The 19,159-nt window shown below is 56.8% G+C and overlaps 1 protein-coding gene and 1 long non-coding RNA gene across 8 annotated transcripts in view; one reads left to right on the top strand and one right to left on the bottom strand.

Moving 5' to 3' along the window:
* Positions 1-2,292: 2,292 nt before the first annotated feature.
* On the bottom strand, positions 2,293-3,548 carry LOC138919496 (uncharacterized). The gene is made up of 2 exons (XR_011429710.1): positions 3,262-3,548; positions 2,293-2,921 (listed from the first exon to the last, which is right to left on the bottom strand). It is a non-coding gene; the product is annotated as an uncharacterized lncRNA (long non-coding RNA).
* Positions 3,549-4,339: 791 nt separating this feature from the next.
* Positions 4,340-19,159, top strand: part of MDGA1 (MAM domain containing glycosylphosphatidylinositol anchor 1) — a 61,060-nt gene continuing 46,240 nt past the window's right edge. For 4 of the 7 annotated variants that reach the window (XM_070244497.1, XM_070244495.1, XM_070244492.1 and 1 more), the window contains exon 1: positions 4,712-4,922. In XM_070244497.1, coding sequence (XP_070100598.1) covers positions 4,856-4,922 — 67 coding nt within the window. In that variant the 5' untranslated portion in view covers positions 4,712-4,855. Of the gene's footprint in view, positions 4,923-19,159 lie in introns of all 7 variants that reach the window. The other 3 variants (XM_070244494.1, XM_070244496.1, XM_001918154.5) reach the window with 3 other exon arrangements.

Below are 19,159 nucleotides of genomic sequence, written 5' to 3'. Positions count from 1 at the left end.
TGCCCTCATGAAGCCTGCATTCCACTAGCAGAGCACCCGCTGGGGGGTGTGGGATGAGGAGGGAGCGGAGGGCGATACAGACCCTGGGCGACAGAAGTTTCTGGGGCCCCTCCTCTCCAAGGGTGTCACTGTGGGATTACATTATCACTAGTCTTGAACAGCACGATTTATAACAGGAGTTAACTGCTTACTAATTAGCAGCTGGAACCATTAATTGGCTATTTGTTAGAGCCGGAATTAATAAACTGGTCTTTCAGCGGGGTCATAACTCTCCCCGTTTCTCGCCCCCTCCCAGCCAGCCTTCCCCCACCTGACCAGAAAGTGTCTTGCCCTGAGACTGAATCGATAACTGCCACTGTATGATTTTCAGACACAATTTCCCTCGTTAGGCGACAACACCATCCCCTCAAAGACTCTTCCACTCTCTCTCCCTGTCTCCTCTTAGGGGCTCTAACTTGCCGGAGGCTAGCAAGAGAGCTGGCGGCTGGAGGAAATGGAGATTTCTAGTAACATGCTTTCACAACAAAGGCCCTAGGCTGCCCTGCTTGGCCAAGGTCTGGGGCGCCTGGTCCCCTGGCCCATCAGCAGCTAGTTCCTGAGACCTCCTGGACCCCAAGGACTGGGCTTTCTCTGGGGCAAAAGAACAGAATTTTTCTTAGAGCATCTTGAGTTGAACCCAAGAGTTGGCAGCTGCCTGCTGACCACTGAACCTCCAGGCAGCCCAGCCTCAGTTCACCTTGGGTCCGCTGGTCTAACTCACATGCCCCAACCCCCAACACTCCAATTAGGGGCCCAGAGAATTGTTCTCTGTGTGCGAAGAGAATAGGAAACACTTCTTGTGAAAACACTTACTAGGTACTTAGGCCCTTACGTCTCTTCAGTTTAGAACAGTGGGAAAGAGCAAGGTCGCCAAGCCAAGCCACTTAACTCAAAGCTCCGTGGAGCTGCGTAAGGCACTAAATCTTTCTACGTTATTCCATGAGAATAACAGTCCTATCTCACATAGTTCTTATGGGGATTAAATAGTTAATGTGCATGAAGGGCTTAGAACAGTGTCTGGCGTGTGGTGTCAGCTATTATTCTTATTTCTTCTCTCAACCACTTTGTGACAGAGGGACCCTACTATGAAAGGTTAGGACAGAACACAGACCTGATGGCTCCCAAGCCTGGTGCTCTTTTCCTTCTCTCTGGCTGCCTCCCATCGTCAGACACAGGGCGCTATCAGAGGCAGCAGGCAGGGCACACTGGGGGGAGGAGATGACTGAATTTACAGGCCTGCTCAAACAGGCTGTCAAGGTATTTACACTGCATACAATTAGCTGCAGAGTATTCACAAGTGGATCAGCGACAGCAAATGTTCAGTCCCAGCCTGGCTGGAATTGGGTCCTCTGCTCCCTCTCCCCCCAGCCCCTCCCACAGGATGTCCTCTCTCCTCCAGGCCAGTGTAGGTGTTCAGAGACAGCAAACTCAAGAGAATGTGCGCTGAGTCAGTGGGGCTCCCTGCCTCTCAGTAATGTACCCCAAAGCCAAAGAGGACCAATTAACTGCTGTTTGGGGTTGGACTAGGTAATTGAAAATAGGAAGGCAGTGTCCCATGACATGGATAATTGCTCATTCAACTCAGAATGGGCAAAGCCAAGGAGAGCTGGAATCACTGTGATTATACGGAGGGCTTCCTGGAGGAGGTGAGAATTTCCAGGAATTTTTGAATAATGGAAAGATGACAATAAACGAAGCATCATCACACCCTCAGTTGGTGCCACTTCCTTTTCAGACTGGGTGGGGGAGGTGGGTGGGGAGAGGTCTGATAGCTCTGTATCTCTGTGGAGCCGAAAGTGGATTTTTCTCATTGGGGTAATCATTGGGGGGTGGGGAGTAGAAATGATGGCTGCACTGAGGGTGTCCTAGGTCTGCTGTATCTGCCCTATGATGGGCATCATTCATTCATTCATTCATTCATTCCGCAAATCGTCAGCTGACATCTCTAGATGCCCAGCAGTAAGTCGTGTCTGGATCCCTTATTCAGCTTTGGACCCACAGGAAAGGAAGGAGAGAGAAAAGCGGGGAGGCACGAAGAAGGGGCACTCACGTGGAGGTGGGCTGGAGAAGATTCTTCAGATGTTCTCGGACTTTCTGAGCACAGAAGGGGAGCTGGGGAGGTGTCCGCTGATGGTACACCCCCCGTGCCGCCTGGCCTTTCTCCGGACATCTGCTCCTACCCGGCAGTTGAGGGCACGGACTCCTGTGGGGGCAGCCCCCGGAGAGTCAGGGGAGGAGGGACGCAGCAGGAGATGGGCCTGGCAAAGGGGTAGTTTATTATCATTTTTAAAATTGATGTTTTACACACTGAAAAATTCTTTTTTGGTGTACAGTTCTTTGAGTTTTGACAAATGCATACAGTCGTGGAACCACCATCACAGCCAAGATATTGAACAGTTCCGGGGGTGGGGGAAGGAGGGTTTATAATCTCCCCGCTTGTTAGCTGCTGCGGTGGTCCGCGCTTCCACGGGTCTCCCTGCTACAATCCCTGCGCACACGCGGAGATGAATAACGGCGACAGGTGGAGCAAGTGAGAGTAGCAGGACCTGGGTAGGGGGACGCGATCGCAGGCACGGGGGAGGCCGCCCGCCTCGCTTCCCAGCCTACATCCCTCCTCTCCGGCGTTTGGGAGGAGCGCTCTGCCCACTCCTGCTCCGAGAGAGAGGGCCGGGGTGAGCCAGCGGAGTCCCAGAATGCCAGACCCTCGCAGCTGGAGCGGGCCCGGGCTTGGCTGCCGGAAGAGAGTGCGCCCCTGGGGCGCTTGGGGGCGCCTGAGGTCCTCAGCGGAGGCAGGATGGGGAGAGGGGCAATCTGGGGAGAATGGGAAGGATGGCCTGGGGGAGTTCCGGCGGACGGGTCCTGCGGACAAACCTGTTGGCAACCTGCGGGCCGAGGCAAGAGCAGGAGCTCTAAGCGCGCCCTCTGCGCCCCGGGCTCAGCCAGCTGCTCGGTGGCCCCCACGCACTACGCGGGGAGAGGCGGAGGCGGCCTGGAAAGGGGCGGGGGCTCGGCCGGGGCGGAGGGACTCCGGGGCCGCGCGGACGGCCCTGCAGACCCAGGGCAGGCGGCCGGCTCCCGCGCCTGCAGGACCCCAAGAGCCGCGGGCTCCCTGGCCTTTCCCTCCGACCCCAGCTTCAGCCCCGCCCCCCAAAAGTACAAAACATTTGCAAAGTAGGCAGTGCCCCGCAGGCGTGTGTTCCCGGGGCGAACGGCCGCGCTTACCCCGCGAGCGTAGTGCGATCGGTGCGCCCTGCTCGGGCAGCCAGACTGGGCGTGCAAGGGCGGGCGGAGAGCGAGCGTGCGAGCGCGCGGCTGCAGAGCCCGCGCCGAAACCCACGTCCCCCCGCCACTGTCCTCGGGATAGATGGATCCATTTCTGCTTTCTGACATTTTCCTGCCGGGGGGTGGGGGGTGGGGGGAGAGAGGGAGAGAAGGGGGGAGGGGCAGAGAGAGAGAGAGAGGAAAGAAAGCCGGCAGTCTGCTTCCCCCAGCCCTGTTTTGTTTTCTCTAATTGGTCCTGGGGGAGGCGAGGAAATTGGACAGAGGCTGGGCCGGGCGAGCTGGGCTGCCTTTAATTGGCTCCTTTTTTTAACTGGAGGGGAATCAAACAGGAGAGCGAGCGACAAAGGGTGGGAGAGCGAGAGACCGAACGCGGAGACGCGAGGAGGAGGGAGGAGGAAGGGAGGGAGAGAGGGAGAGAGGGAGGGAGGCGGGGGGAGCGCGGAATGAAAAGCTCCGAGGGGGGGGGGGGGAAGCAGCACAGCGAAGCCCAAGTTGCCGAGCGAGAGGAGCGCTCCCGCGGCCCGGAGCCGAGCGGCCGCCGCGCCCCGGAGCCCGGCCCGGCCCCGCCCGCTCGGGCCCCCGCCGGCCGAGGCCGCGGGGCGGGGGCGGGGACGACCAACTTGGGGCGCGACGCAGCCCCGCTCTCGGGAGAGCGCCGAGCCCGGCAGCGCCACGGCCGCGGCCAGACGGCGGGAGCGGAGGCGGCGAGCGGCGCCCGCGCCGCAGCCCCGGCCTCGGCGGGAGCGCGAATATTTTTCAAACGACTCAAACTTTCCTCCTTTCCCCGCTTTCTGGGGTCTCTCTTGGTTGGAATTGCTCTCCTGATTCCCGCGGGGCGCCGGGGCGCGATTCCTCCCCGGGGTTCCTCGGTGGCTCAGCTAACTTCGCGAACCCGGGGACCCGTGGCTCTCGCCCCTCGGCCGAGCCCAGCCCGCGCGGCGCCCCCGCTCAGGAGGGCCGGGGCTCCTTTGCCTCCGGGAGCGCGCCCAGCCAGGCCGCCCCTGGCTCGGGCCGTTGAGCCCCCAACACCCGCCGCAGGACTGGAGACAGCGGATTAACCCGAGCGGAGCCCCGGCCTCCCTGCCCCCGCTCCGCGGAGGGGCGTCCCCTGGGCGGGGAAACGGCAAGTTTGTCAGTCGTCGGTGGCCTGTTGGATCGAAGCGCCGCCGCCGCCGCCGCAGAGGGGTCTCTGGCGCCCAGCACCCCGGGCGGACAGCCCTGGGGACTTGGGGCGGTTCGGCCGCCGGGCTCCTCGGGCCGGGGCGCTGGCTGCTGCGCCGGGCGCTCCGAGGCACCCGGGGCCGGGCCAGCGCCCCCTGCGTCCCCACGCGGGCAGCGGCCCCGCCGGAGGAGAAACCCGGGTCGCCGCCGCCGCCGCCTCCTTAGTCTCCTGGTTTCCGTCGCCGCCGCCGCCCCCTCCGTCGTCTCTCGGGGAAGGGGGAAACGCAGGGGGCATCGCGGGGCCCTGGCGGATGCGCCCCTCGCCGCCTCTCGGGCTGCGCCGCCTCGCGGGGATGAAGCACCGACCGTGAAGATGGAGGTGACCTGCCTTCTACTTCTGGCGCTGATCCCCTTCCACTGCCGGGGACAAGGAGTCTACGGTAAGAGCCCGCCCCGGCTCCACGCCGGCTTAGCACCGCGCGGAAACTTTACAAGAGGCGCGAAGTGCGCGCTGCCGGGGTTTGGTGGGGACCCCGGCTCAGACTCTGGAGTGGATGCCCGGGTCCCCGCTCTTTTTAGGGCGCGAGCAGACTGAGCTAGCGGCTTCGGAGCACGGAGACGGGTCGTAGGGTCTGGCGTGAAGCCGGGGATGCCAGGGAGAGGTGCCCACTTTGTCAAACCCTGCGGGGGGCAGGAGTGTCTCCGCGAACCCTTGAGAGCACCGGGTCGGCTCCGGAGACTCTGACAGACCCCAGACAGGGGGCTGAGGAAGCGACTTGCACCGAAACCTCGTCCTACCCTGACTCGGCCTCCAGAGTGGAAGCCGAGCGATGCACGATCCGGAGTTGCGCGAGGCTTGCGGGCGAGCTGGCTGCCAGTGCCGCGGCCGGGCAGCGAGCTCGCCTTCCCGGCTCTCGCTGCGGCTTCGCTTCTTTTACTCGCTTCTTGAGAGCCGGAGCTGCTGCCAGCATCCTCTGGATAGGGCGCCTAAAACGCCGGCGTCCCTTTTCGGACCTCTCCGGAGCCACTTCTTCCTGTCCCCGGTTTCCAGCTACAAAACCCCAGCCCCACCTTCCTTCTGCCTGCGCGCACACAGACACATTCAGCCACCGTCCCCAGAAACGCAAACACGGCACGCACCCATCTGGCTACGTGTCCCAACTCTGCCTCCTGCCAGGCAGCTTTGCTCCCACGTCCCCACGCCTCGCTCTCCAGCGCCCAGAGGACTCTGGTTACCCGCCTCCCTTCTCTTCCGCGGGTTTTCCCGGGGAAAGGTCCCGAGAGCAGGCATTATCCGTTCACGATCACCCGGGCTCCCCCCTCCCAGAGACTCTCCCTCCGAATTCTAGCAGCCAGTGCCCTGACCCCACAGCACAAAAGTCAGGCTCGGGGCCCAGTGGGCTTTACTGTGCCTTCTTCTGATGCAGGGTGGTCTGTTGTAGGTCACTTTTCAGTGATGTGCGTCTGGGGTGGGGAGAATTCTCTTTCCCTCTTTGTCTGGGGTAGAGAGCCTAGTTCTTCCCCTTTAGGGCAGAATTTGTTCTGTTGGAGTGGGCGCAAAGGTGTTGTCCCTCCTGGCTGCCAGCCTCAGGTGCAGATGCTAAATGCTTCCTTCTAGGGGTGCCTGGGCGCTCTCCCCATGCCTTGCAAGAGGGAGTGGTGTCCTGAGGGGTGTCTGGGAGATGACATGCTCCTGGCCCTACCCAGCTAGCTGGCTTGGGCTTCATTCCCTGGGGAGGCTGGCCCAGGCATCTGGCCAAACTCTGCTTCTTAATTAGTTTGTTGGTCTCTTACTGCCTGGCCCTTTACATAGGCCAGAAAAGGAAAGAAGGAGGAAGGATGCAGCAGGGACTGAGGGAGGCTGGGCTGTGGGGAGGAGGCCACTGAGTGGGTCCCCGAGGCCCTGGCCTCCTCAGGACAGAGGAAGACATCAGGGGTCTGGGCTCGCGCTTCTTTCTCCTCAAGGTTTCCCTACAGCTTCACTGCCTCCTCAAGAGGTGGCCTAAGGAGAGATGCTGCTGAGGCCTTGCCTCCTTCTGCCCCACCCCAGGGCTCTGGAGAGTGATGGAGAGCCCTCCCTGTTTGCTGCTGTCCTCTACCCTGCCCCTCCCTCCAAGTGTCCTTGGGCACATCTGGCAAGCCCATCTCCTGGTCATCCCCTCCAGCTTCTCCAACCTTCTCCAGGGCTGCACGGGGCCCATCTTGAGGAAGACGAGCTTAGCCTGGAAACCCCAGCAGTGAGGGTAGGGATGGGAGATAGGGGCAGTGGTCTGTGCGGACCCTGACTTCAGAGTACTTTGGGGCTAGGATTTAATCATTGGCTTATCTGCCCCCTTTTCTTGGTATTTTCTCCCCACCCTCACGTGCCTGGGTCCCAGCTGCTCTCAGTCAGAGCAAATCAAGGTGAGCTGGGTGCACTGGAGCCAACCCCTGGCTCTTGGGTGACATTCTTTCCTCCTGCCCTTTGAGACTGAGGCTCCAGGGAAGCCCAGGGCTTCAGGGGAATTGCAGGGTAGAAGGTCTTCTTTGAGGTGAGTGGACAGAGAGGAAGATCTAGTATGAGGAGGAGGATGGCAAGAGCCTGCCGAGTTCCTTGTGATGCTAGAAGCTTTGGCCAGATACAGCAGAAGGGAGATCCAGTAGGACTGGGTCTGGGTTAAGTAATATGGAGAGCTCGTGCCTCTGACCCCAGTTCTCCTCTATACCCAAAGGAGAATGAAGCAGCTTGAGAAAGAGTAGAGTGTAGGAGTGAGGGATGGTCATTTGTGTCCATCATTGTACTTCAGCACCCAGCATGGTGCCCAGCACCCAGCAGGAGCTTGGCAAATATTTGTTGCACAAATAAAGGGCCACAGTTGGTGGAGGTTGAGGAAATGCTTCTTGAAATTCTTTCTCCCCAAGAAGTCTTCTAGAATGGCTTCCACCAGGGTTGTGGGGCACTCTTTGAGGGTCTCTGCTGAGGGACTGTCACGGAGTCCTAGGCTAGGCACTCAGGGAGGAGAAGAGAGAAGAGGCTAGAATCCCAGTGCTGTCCTGGCGGTGAGGAGGGAGGCAGAAGGTTTTACTCAAGGCACAAAAGAAACAAGCGTGCTCTGGGGAGGGAACCCCGGCCCCTTCCCCTCTGCCCCCAGGCCTGCGTGGCTGTGAGAGGGGCCAATTGACCCGAAGATGAATTGAGGAGAGAGCGGAAGAGCAGGGTATGGAGGGCAAACCCAGCCAGATCAGGCCTGGGCTGTGAGTCTCTGCTGAGGCCACCAGGAGGCAGGTGCCCGGAGCCCTACCCGGCTTCCCTCTGAGGGTCCTCTTGCCTGCTTTGAGGTCCGCTGTCGGCAATAGGACGGGGAAAGTGCTCTCAGTCTGGCCAGGTGGCTTCTCTCTTCTTTGGGGCACAGATGCTACAGCAGCCGAGTACTAGATCAGATGGTCCATTTGGAGCTGGTCCTCTCTTCTTTCCCCGCCTCCCAATCTCCTGGCCCAGTTGGTTGTGCTCCGGGGCAGATTCCGTAATCTGCTTTCTGGCAGGCCAGGGATGTGGGCTGGCCCCAGAAGCCTAGTTCTGGGGGACACTCAGTAGCCAGGTGATGGAAGAGGAGTATCCTGCGTGTGGAGAGCATCACAGAACAGCCCCGCCTCCCGCCCAGCTTCCTTTCCTGCTCCCGCAGCTTCAGGACTTCCAGCCAGGGGCGGGTCGGTGGGATTCCTCTCCCTTACAAAAACACAACAAACTCCTGGATTATTTAATATGCAGGAGTGGGAATTGACATTATCCTTAAGACAGGTTGTTTGCAACTTACTGGTGGAAGTCAAAATATTTCACTAAATGTGTCATCAGAAACTACTATCCTATGCTAATTTTTGTGGGAACATGAAGACAGATGTTGAATAATTTGACAAGAGCAACACAGCTTACAAAATTATCACCAAGTCAGGTTTTTTTCCCTCCTCTGAGGGGTGCGGAGAAGGAATTTCAGGAAGTGTGTCTCCGGTGCCGTCTTCTGGGTGTTGATGTGGGTGGTGGGCACTCGGAATTTTTCACTGGAGTTTCTAGCCAATGCCTTGAAACCGCCTGTCCATATCTGACTCTCCCCCTGGAGACGGAAGGCATCGCATCAGAAACTCTGGTTCCCCTAGGACAAGCAAGCTCTGGGGTTTCTAAATGCCCTCAAGAAAGTCCATGCCTCTGTCTCTTCTTCCTTCTCAGTCATGGAAACTGCACGAGGGAGAGAGAGAGCCTTGTGTCTGAAAATCCAGGCTGTTTTATGTACTTTGCCAGCATTGTCTGCCCCTCCTCCCCAAATTGATGTTGGCCCCTGAGCCAGCCAGAGGGCTCCCCATGCCCAGTGTCAGGCTGGAGAGCCCCGCTTAGGGTCAAGATCCTCATGACATCCCCTCCTACACTGTAGGCTGGGAATCTGAGCTTCCTGTCTGGGTAGGGCCCTGGGGAGGGGGGTGGGGGTGGTTAGAGTGGATTTTATTAGCCAGGAAAGCACCCTTGAGGGGGCGGGCTGGGGACATGCCGTGGGCCCACTTGTAATTGGCCAGGCCTGGCTGTGAGCTGCTGGGGCTGAGGTGGCAAAGCCTCATTTAGAGCCTGGTATTAGCTCTGCTTTGCTGGAACATGGAGGGCCGGGCGGGGGGCTCCATAGGGAGAATGGAGGGAGCTAATCACAGCCGCCCAGGCCCGGCAAATGAATGATGCGGGAAATCAATACCTGGGGGCGGGAGTGGAAATCCGGGTAGTGGCAGCAGCCCCGGCTTCTCTGGCTGCCCAGGAGGCATGGGCGGGCCTGGGAGGAGTGCAACAGAGGCAGGAGTGTGGAGGACCCTTCTCTCCCCCAAACAAGTTCCCCTCTCCCTCCCCCAACGCTGCCTCCCCCCTCTCCCCCACTCCTGCCTTTCATCTCCTTGTGGCTGGGCTCAGGGAGGTTGGGCCAGGGGATGCCCCACCTGGCAAAGGCAGGGGACTTGGGAGATGGGGCCTGGGGCCTTGGGCCTTGCAGTCCTAGAAGAGCCCTGTCCCATCCCTACCTGCCTCTGGACACCTGAGCCTGATTACGCCCCAGGTGCGGCCGGGTGTGTGCCTGGGGACCCTGCCCTGTGCGGCTGGCACTGCCACTCCTGATGTGGCCAGCAGGGGGAGGGCTTGGCCACCACATTACTTTTAGCCTTTCCTAGGCTCCCTTGGCCTCCTGCCTCCTGCCTCCCACCTCCTGGTGGGATGAGAGTTATTCTAATTCCTCAGCCGGAGACTCACGGGAGCTCCTTAGCGCCTTTTGAAGCTCCAGGCCTCCCTCCAGCTCCCATGTACCCACCCCAGTGTCCCAGAGTGTTTGCCTGTAGCCAAAGCCACACTTCCTGCACCCTAGGCTGGAGGAGAGCTCTGCGGTGGGGCCCAGCTCAGTGGGCTCCTGCTTGGGTGGGGCTGTGTGCAGAGCAGGGGCTCCTGCCTCGGCAGAGCTGCCTCTTTGTGACCCTTGGGTGCAGCCCTTCTTCCGCATCTTCCTCCCCATCATTAGAACACCCTGCTGTGCAGGCATGCATCTGCTGGTAGCAGATACCAGGTCCTAAGGGGCCCCTGTTGCATTGAGTGCTGATATGAGACACAAGAGCAATGCTTAACTCAAAGGAATGAATCTTTTTTTAAACAATGGCATCTCCCTGTTCCTCAAGTCTATGAGTAACATGTGCTCTTTGCAAAACTGAGAATACATAAAAGCATAAGGAAGAAAGTAAAACTCACTTGACGTCCCGCAATGCATTTGGTGATGGTTCTTTCAGGCATCTTTTTGGTGCAAAGAGGAATGAACATTTTAGGGAGAATCATTGCTTATAACAACAATCCCTTACAGGTGTGTAAGTGCCACGTGCCTCACCAAGAACGTCATGCCTCCACCTCCTTTGATTCCTAAAACGTTCTGAGAGGCCAGCACAGCGGGTCCTATTGTCCCCATTTAACAGATGAGGAAACAGAGATTCCAAAAGTTCAGGTGACCTGCTCAAGGTCACCCAGCTGGTAAGAAGTGGCTCCGAGACTCGATCCCGGTGGATCTTCTGACTTGGGGGTAGGGCAGCAGTGTGGTGTCCCCTGCACCATTCAGTCAGTATTTACTGAGTACTTCTTTTGAGCAAGACCCAGTTGTGCACATCGATGGGGCTCCTGAGATGTATAAGATGGAGGTTCTGCCCTCAAGGAGAAGGGGAGGGGAGACACATACAAGAGGGTGGTTCCTGAGAGATCTTGATAAATGCCATGTGGCAAGGGAGATAAAGGGCTGTGGGAATTCGAAGGGAGAGGAAATTACTTCCAAGGCCTTGCGGAGGAGGGGGCATTTGAACTGGCCTTGACAAATGGAAGTAAGGACTGAGAAGGGCATCCCAGGCGGGGGTCTCATCGTGGCAAAGGCACGGAGGATAAAGAACCTGGGTGTGCGTAGGGAGGGGGGAGTCACTCAGTCGGGCTGAAAGGGAAGGGGGCTAGTGAGAGTGGAACAGTACGGTATCATAACAACAGTCGCTAATGTTTGCTGCCTGAGCTGAGATCACGAATGTGCTCTTTCTTTTTTAATGCTCACCACACCCCTTGGTTATCATTCATCAGCCCATTTTCTCGATGAGTAAACTGAGGGCTCAGAAACATGAAGTTTCTTGTCCAAGCAGAAGAGCTGGGCTTCACCCTACATCTGCTGATTGCAAAGCCTGTGCTTGTCTGGAGTAGGCTGGAATCCTGGGTTTGGGAGAAGCTATTGGGAGGGTCTTGAGCAGGGAAATGGGGTGGTGCGAGCCGTATTTCTGGCCGGGTAGCTGTGTAGCTGTGTGTTTGGGGAGGCAAGGGTCAGGAGGGGGGAGATTGGTCAGGAGGTCCTGCAGTTGTCTGAGGAAGTCATAGTAAGAACGTCATCTGGGGTGGTGGCTGTGAGGATGAACTGGAGAGAGTGGGTATAAGAGCTGAAGTCACTCAACAAACGTATGAGTGAAGGCTCATGGTGCACTTGAGATACTTGGGGAGAGAAACAAACTCTTGCTCTACTAGAATTTACATTCAAATTAAGGGAGACAGGCAGTAAATAAGTCAATGAATAAGGACATAATGCATCCTAGGGATATGTTCTGTGAAAAAGAGTAAGGCAGCAAAGGGGACGAGGAGTGGTGTACTGTGGTTCAAATTCATATATAGTGGTTGGGGGGCGTTCTTGAGTAGGTACTACTGGAGCAGAGACCTGAAGATGCTGATGGAGGAGGTAGGAAGCCCAGTGGATAGCTACAGGAAGTGTATTCCAGGCAGGAGAATAGCCAGCGCAAAGGCCCTGGGGTAGGAGCATGCCTGGCCTATTTAGCAACAACAAGGAGTCCAGTACGGCTGGGGCAGAGTGAGTGATGAGGAGTGGAGTAGGAGGTGGGGTTAGAGAGTTAGTGAGGCCAGATTGTTTGCAGCCTTGAAGGCTGTGTAAGGACTTTGGCTTTTATTCTGAGTGAGATGGGGAGCCATGAGAGGATTTTGAGCAGAGGAGGGACATGAACGGACAGCTTTTTAATAGAATCTCTCTAGCTGCCATGTAGAGAAGAGACTGTAGGGGATTGGGTGTGGGGGAAGGGATCCAGTTAGAGACTGTTGCAAAAGGTGAGAAATGAGACTGTACCCTCATTAGGTCCTAAAAGTGCCTCAGGAAGGACTCAGGCAAGGGATGGGAGCTGGAAACGGCTCTGAGATTTGGCATTGGAGGGCCCGGCACACAATGGCACCGAGGCAGAACGAGGGCTACAGGAAGTCAGACAGGTTTGGGGTGGTGGAGGGAAGGAGTTAAGGGCCTGGACTTCTGGGTAAGATCCCGGCTCTGAACCCCAGCTCTGCCCTGCACCAGCCGTGAGAGCCGGGGACTTACATCTGCCTCCTAAGGCGTGGCTTCTCCGCTGTCAGATGGAGACAGCAGTCCCCAACCCCCGCGTGGGTTCGTGATGAGCATGCACCGAGACGGCACCTGGGAGGCCCTGAGCACTGTGCCCCGCGCTTAGCCGGCACTCAATAAATCGTTCTGTTTTAACGACCACGCCAGAGCAGTTTGGAACTTCATGCAATTCTGGGGTGGGATGTCGGGGAGAGATGTTGAGGGTCAGGGGGACATGAGTGTTGGTGCTCAGGAGAGAGATCCATTCTGAAGAGGTAGATTTGCACATCTGAATTTATGTGCACGGAACGATGTGAGTGGAAACCGTGAGGTGGAATAAAATTGCCAGGGAAGAGAGTAGAGAGAGAGAGGAGACTGGGCCGAGACCGGTGCCCTGGGGGTGGAAGGAGAAAGAGGACACAGAGCAGGTGGCATCAGGGAGGTAGGAGACCCGAGAGGGGACAGGGACCAGAAAGCCAGGGGAAGGGATGGAGTCTGTGGGAGGAAAGGCCGCTGAGGTGGGGGAGGAGACAGTAAGGGCCATCTGGGGCCTGGAGGCAGCTGTAGCCCTGAGTGGGGCCCCTCAGGCTCCAGTGGGAGTGCCCTGGGATTCTGTGAAGACACGGATTCTGATTCAGTGGGTCTGGGGCCGGGCCGAGATTCTGCATTTCTATCAACTCCCGGTGATGCCGATGTTGCTGGCCAACAGATCCCTCTTGGGACAGCAAGGGCGTTCAGGAAAGAGGATGGGACTCCAGTGGGCAGACCAGGGTTGGAGGGCCAGGGGGGCCGCTTGCTGCCTGGGAGGGACCTGGCCAGGGAGCCTCAGCTCTCGGAACCACAGTCTCCCCATCTGGAAGGCTCCTTCAGGCACGCCACCTCTGGGGGTTACCGAGAAGCCGAGAGTGATAGCACTTTGTAAACTCCCAGGCAAAGTATGAGGACTGTTTCCCGAGAGCAGAGGGGGTGGCAGGCAGATGGTAGGGAGCCCCGGGCGTGGGCGGCGTGTGGAAGCGCGAGGTGCAGGCTGCGCTTTTGAGAACCGAGGCAGGCCGGGGAGGGCCGGGCGGCAGCTGCCCCTGCCCCCGGCCGGTCTCTGCCTGCGGGAAGCTGGGGCCACAGGGGGGCACCTGGGCCGGCGTGCGGGCACTGCCTGGCCGGCTTTGGAGATGCCACCGCAGGCTCTTCTTGGTTCCTTTCCAGTCCCAGAAACTCAGCCGAAAGAGACTTTGATTATCTGGAGGGCTGGAAGCTGTGTAGAGAAGTGGTTCTCAACCCTTGCGGCGTGTCAGAACCACCTGGAGAGCTTTCTCAACAACAGACGCCTGGTTCCGCCCCGGACCTCCTGTCTCAGAAAGTCTGCAGGTGGCATCAAGGCAGCTGTGGTCGTAAGAGCTCTCCAGTTGATTCTCCGGCACAGCTGGTGTAGACAGAGCATCCGAATGAGTCAGGCCCAAACAGATGTCTTCTTCCCTTGGGCTTTCTGAGGGCATTTCTGGGTTTTCCAGGTCACTGCCCAAGCTTTGTTTCAACCAGGCTCATCAGGACCCTGGGGTCTTTTGAAAAAACCACACTTATTTTTTTAAATTAGGAGCAGGGAGACTTTCTCTCTTAATAGTGCTAACTGGAAGGTTCAGGTCAGGGGGCTGGGAGACTGGCCCCTCTCTCAGCTGCTAACCAGGGAATTTCCAGTCCCGAACCTAGAGAGACTGAAAGAAACTGCCCCCAAAATGCTGTTTTCATTGATTTCCAGTAGGTAAATTCTGTTACCTTTTTGCAGTGTGGCCGTTTTGTTTTTTCTCTTCCCTGTTTGGTTTAGAATCAAATGAAAACTTCAGAGCTGGACTGCACTGTAGCAGTTCAGTGTAAACCAAGCAAATATTTCATGAGAACCTGCTAAGCGTCTGGAAGGGGGGTGGGTGCTGTGGCTGCAGGGTTGGAGGGCACCTGCCTCCGGGGCCCTCGCAGTGGAGTGGGAGAGCGCAGTCTCTTTCAACACCCTCATTTTCCAGATAGAGAAACTGAGGCTCAGCTGGAGTGACTTGCCCGAGGCCCTACAGGTGGTGGAGTCAGGATTTGAACTCAAGCCTGCCCACTGCCCCAGCTGTGAGGGTCCCAATGGCCAGATGTGGCCGTTTTTATTCCCCAGCTTGTGCTGTGTAGGATGGGCTGGCTAAAGGAAGCAGCATGGGGACCCCCGCTAGGAATGAAGAGACACAGGCCCGACTACACAGGCTCCAGCAAATTAGAGTTGGCTTCCTGACGTCTAGAGGTAGGCTATCCCAGGCTGGGATGGTGGCTCCTTGGTCATTAGAGATCCTGGCTCCTTTCATCTTGTTGCTCTGCTCTCCTTACAGTCGTGCTTCTCAAACTTTGCTGCAGGTTAGAATTACCTGGGGAGTGTTTAAAAACCCAGGTGCCTAGCTCATACCTCATACCAATGAAGTCAGACCAAGCATCAGCATTTTTTTTTTTAAAGATCCCCAGGTGCTTCCAATGTGCAGCAAAGTTTGGGAACTCCTGCCTTAGAGCATTTTGCCTCAAAGTCACCAAAGGGCTGCTGGGGCTCAGCCATCATGACATATTCCAGGCAGGAAGAAGGGAGGAACATTGGAAAAAGGCAGGCCTACCAGCTGAGTCAGCTTCCTTTAAAGAACTTTTCCAGAAGCCCCCTCCCAGTGACTGCTGCTTACATCTCATTGGCCATTCTTAGCTGCAAGAGAGGCTGAGAAATACAGTCTTTGAGATGGGCACATTCTCACTGAAGAGAGTATTGGGGTTCTGTTAGAAAGGAGGGGAGAATGGATATTGGGTAGGTCTTGAGCAGTCTTAACACAGATCCCCACCTCAGGGTCAGCTGGCATTTCTGAAATGAGAGAGGATTTAGATGATTTGGATGCTGCTCACCTGCGCGGCCCTGCCAGCCTAGCTCAAGTGGGTGGGAAGCACTGGCTGCCCTGAGGATGCCCAGAGGGACTTAGAGAAGATGGAGACCCACAGCAGGGGAGAGCCTTGCTTGGGGCCACCCAGGTGTTCATGCAAGGGTGCAGTGTTCTCCTTCCCTCCTCCCCTCCCCGACACCGTACGCACTCCCATGAGGTAGCTGGTTTCCACTGGGCAGTACCTCTCTCCTCTAGCGAGGGGCTTCTTTCAGTCCCAGCCGCAGGAGAGCTCTGTGGCCCCTCCTGATTTTGGGGAACAGAAACTGAGGGGCTGTGCTGAGCCAGGAGCCAGAGAGTACTGCCCAGGCAATCTAACTCATCTTCTGCTTTTCTGCAGGCCCATACCCCCCTGAGACCAGGCGTCTTCACTGCTGTTTGCTCAATGTCTCTAGTCCTTCATTGTTGGGAAGTTCTTCTCATTGTCTGACCTTATTTCAACTTGCTATAACATAGCCTCTTATCAGAAAGATTTCAGGAGCTGAGGCCTCTGAGCTGAACTTGAATATCTCCTTGGCCCTGAGACTTTCCCCATGTGATTCTTCAGAAAATTGTTTTTTAGGAAGATTAGTCCCGAGCTAACATCTGCTGCCAATCCTCCTCTTTTTGCTGAGGAAGACTGGCCCTGAGCTAACATCATGCCCATCTTCCTCTACTTTATATGTGGGATGCCTGCCACAGCATGGCTTGCCAAGCGGTGCCGTGTCCACACCCGGGATCCTAACTGGCAAACCCCAGGCTGCCGAAGCAGAACTTGAGAACTTATCTGCTGCATCACCAGGCCGGCCTGCAGAAACTTTTAATGAAGGCCCTTTTCCCCATCTCTGAGAGGGATATCAGGAAGAAGTGGGGGGGGAGCTAAATTCTGGTGGCCTCGTCTACCTGGGTTTCGTTCTGGTGTTACAGTAAAGTGCAGGCAGACCTTGGAGAGGTCTGTTGACCTTTCAGCAGAATACATAAGCCCACAAGGCAAGCAGAAGTTCTGTGTTGTGGCAAGATCTGGCTTTACTCTCCTTTCTGGAATGAGGCCACGGGGTAGACAGAGAAGGCCATGAAATGGGGCTCAAGGGAGTGGCAAGGAGTGAGCTCAGCTGCCAGCCAGTGGTCTTAGGGGACCCAGAGGCAGATCTTTGAGATTCACTATAGGAAGAGACTGAGACCAGAGAAGGTAAGTGACTTGTCAAGGTCACACAGCAATTAGGTGCCAAGGCTGAAGTTAAAAGCCATCTCAAGGGACTCTACAGCTGGATCTTTCTCATTCTGCTACATTAACCTGTGGGCTCAGGAGAAGCCAGGACATGTCTGCATGGTATTTATAAGCTCATTTTATGCCCACATCTCTATAATCCTCTCCTTACCCCTGTGAACTCTATTTCTTATTCCTGGGCCTCATTGCATCTGGACTACAGGATCTGGGGCTCGCTCTGGGCCCAGGACTCCTGGTTAGACGTTAGAAGCCCTTAATGGAAACGTCTGGGAGGCCTCCCTGGTAGGTGGAGGAGGTTGCTGCCGGTCTCCCCCAGGTCTACCATCTTGGTCGCACTGCCTAAGTTCCACTCTAGAGTTATCAACAAGCCGGCCAGAGGAAACACGGCCACTGTTTCCAGAAGGTTGCTCTGGGCATACCCAGCAGCCCTCGAGCCTTTTCCCAGTGGCCCACGTTGGTTGATCAGATGAGCTGGATCTTGAAGTGTTGGAAATCACACACGGAGGTTTCCAAGGAAGCAATGAGTAGAGGGAGGGGAGCGAGGCAGGGTATTTGATGTTTGTGAGTGTGATTGTCAGGCCATGTGAGGGCCCTGGGTTTTGGCCGTGTGGGAGATTTAATAGTGGACACCATGCTGATCAGAATTGGCTTGGACTCACGGTCTTAGTTTGGGTTCCCCAGAAGTAGACCCTGGGATGAGGAGCCGAGGGCGGGTAGTTTATTTGAGACATGAGCCTCGGAGGCTCTGGCAGGGGAGTGGGGACCTGAGATATGGAAGCAAAGGGAACCAAGAAAAGGTGTGTTGTCAAGCCAGTCACCACCATGCCACTGGGGACCTCTGGGACACTGTATGAAACACACCCTTCAGAGTTGTCTGGGCACGGCGAGGGAGCAGGGGTGTGTACACGCTGCCTCCCATCTCTTGTTGGTTGAGGGCTGCTCTGGGGGTGTGAATTTCCTGATACCTGTAGCCCACTGCGCACACGGGCAGCGTGAGCTCTAGCAGCTCCTGCCAGAGAGAAGCAGGTAGTCGGCCCGTGTGCACTGAAGTGGTTGGGGGATGGCACGCGCCTGGGGGGCAGCAACAGCCTGTGCTACATCCTGTCTAAGCCGTCAGTCTTGCTTTTTCAGATCTAGCCTGTTTTGCTGAGCTCTTTGTTCTTAGGTCTTGTCCTCTGGGCTGTGTGGATAAGCCCCCATTCCAGGCTGAAAACTCTCCCCTGCAGCCAGCAGACCTGTGGGCTGCTCATTTACTTCCTTGGATTCTGAGACCAGAACCCCAGCATGTCGATTTTCCCAAGACCTTCTTGATAGAATCCAGCCTCTTCCTGAAGGACTGAGGGGGCCTCACGTCTGGGGAGGGCGGAGTTGGGGGATCACTGAGGACAGATTCGGAGTCTACGGGGTCCTTTGGGCATTGCCATGAGATACCTGAGTCATTAGCCCCCCACTTGCTGAATTCAAAACTAAGAAAGAAGTGGGGACCATCTCTGATACTAAAGATGGCCGCTTCTCTCTGCAGGCAGGATTCCGTGTCAGTAATAAGGTCGATTGAATTCTGTCCACTTCCCTCTCCAGGAACCAAACCTTCTCCCATGGGCCATGACCACGCTAGCCTGTACCCCTGAATACCTGGGCCTTATGGCAGATCAGAGGGGCACCTCCATCCTGTTGTGAATTTCTCTGCCTTTTCTCTACCAGCTGGGACCTGAAATTAGTTAACTAGTTAATCCAATATTTATTGAGCACCTCCTGTGTGCCAGATCCTGTTCTAGGTGCTGAGGGTACGACAGAGAGCAAAACAAAGAGATGATGTGGAATCACAGGCTTGTAGAGTGACAGAGCAAGGACGGATCTTAGGGCAAATCTAATCATTTGTTGGAAGAGAAACCGGAGGCCGAGAGGGCAAGACGAGTCCTCAGTCCACACAGCAAATAGGGAGTCCAGCTTGGAATCATCGAAGGTCAGAGGTGATGGGCTTAGAGGTCACATGGCCCTAACTGCTCACTTTTTAGAGGCAGAAACCAGTAGCCAGTGGCAAAGGGTCTTGCCAAGGTAGTGGCACTGCTCTGCCTGCCAGTGAACACACCTTTCTCTCCCGCGTTTATCTCCCAAGCCAGATGGGGCTCTAATGTACTGAGGGATGTGTATGTGTGTGTGGCTTGGTGTGGACTAGGGCAGCAGGCAGGAGACATGAGTGTCTGATCAAGCCATCCCACCTCCCTCTGGAGTATTCAGAGGCTGCAGCGAGCTCTCCCCTCCCCTCCTGCCTCCCCAAGCTCTTCCGTACAGCCATGGCCCCTGGCATTGCCTACTGGCATAGGGGCCTCAGGTGATGCTGGGAGGAGCTCGGTGCTGAGGGATTTCCTGATGTGTCTGAAGCACCAACACCCCTGTCTGGCTCACCCTTTTCGCTCTCTGGGGAGCTGAGGGAGCAGGGGCTGTGAGGCTCTCCAGGGTGAGGGTGGGCTTCATCCCCACCAGTCACCTCCCCCTCATTCTGTTGGAGCTGGGGCAGGTGTAGGGAGTGGCTCCCTTAGCCTCCCCTGCAGAATTTAGAGTCAGGCTGAGGGGTGAAAGGAGGTGATTGGGTGGGGAGCCCTGGCTGCTTGGGATTAGTATGTGTCTGTGTGTGTGTGCGTGCACAC

This window comes from Equus caballus, chromosome 20 (genome assembly GCF_041296265.1).
Source record: "Equus caballus isolate H_3958 breed thoroughbred chromosome 20, TB-T2T, whole genome shotgun sequence".
Lineage (NCBI taxonomy): Eukaryota > Metazoa > Chordata > Mammalia > Perissodactyla > Equidae > Equus > Equus caballus.
This window is presented reverse-complemented; position numbering and strand designations above follow the sequence as displayed.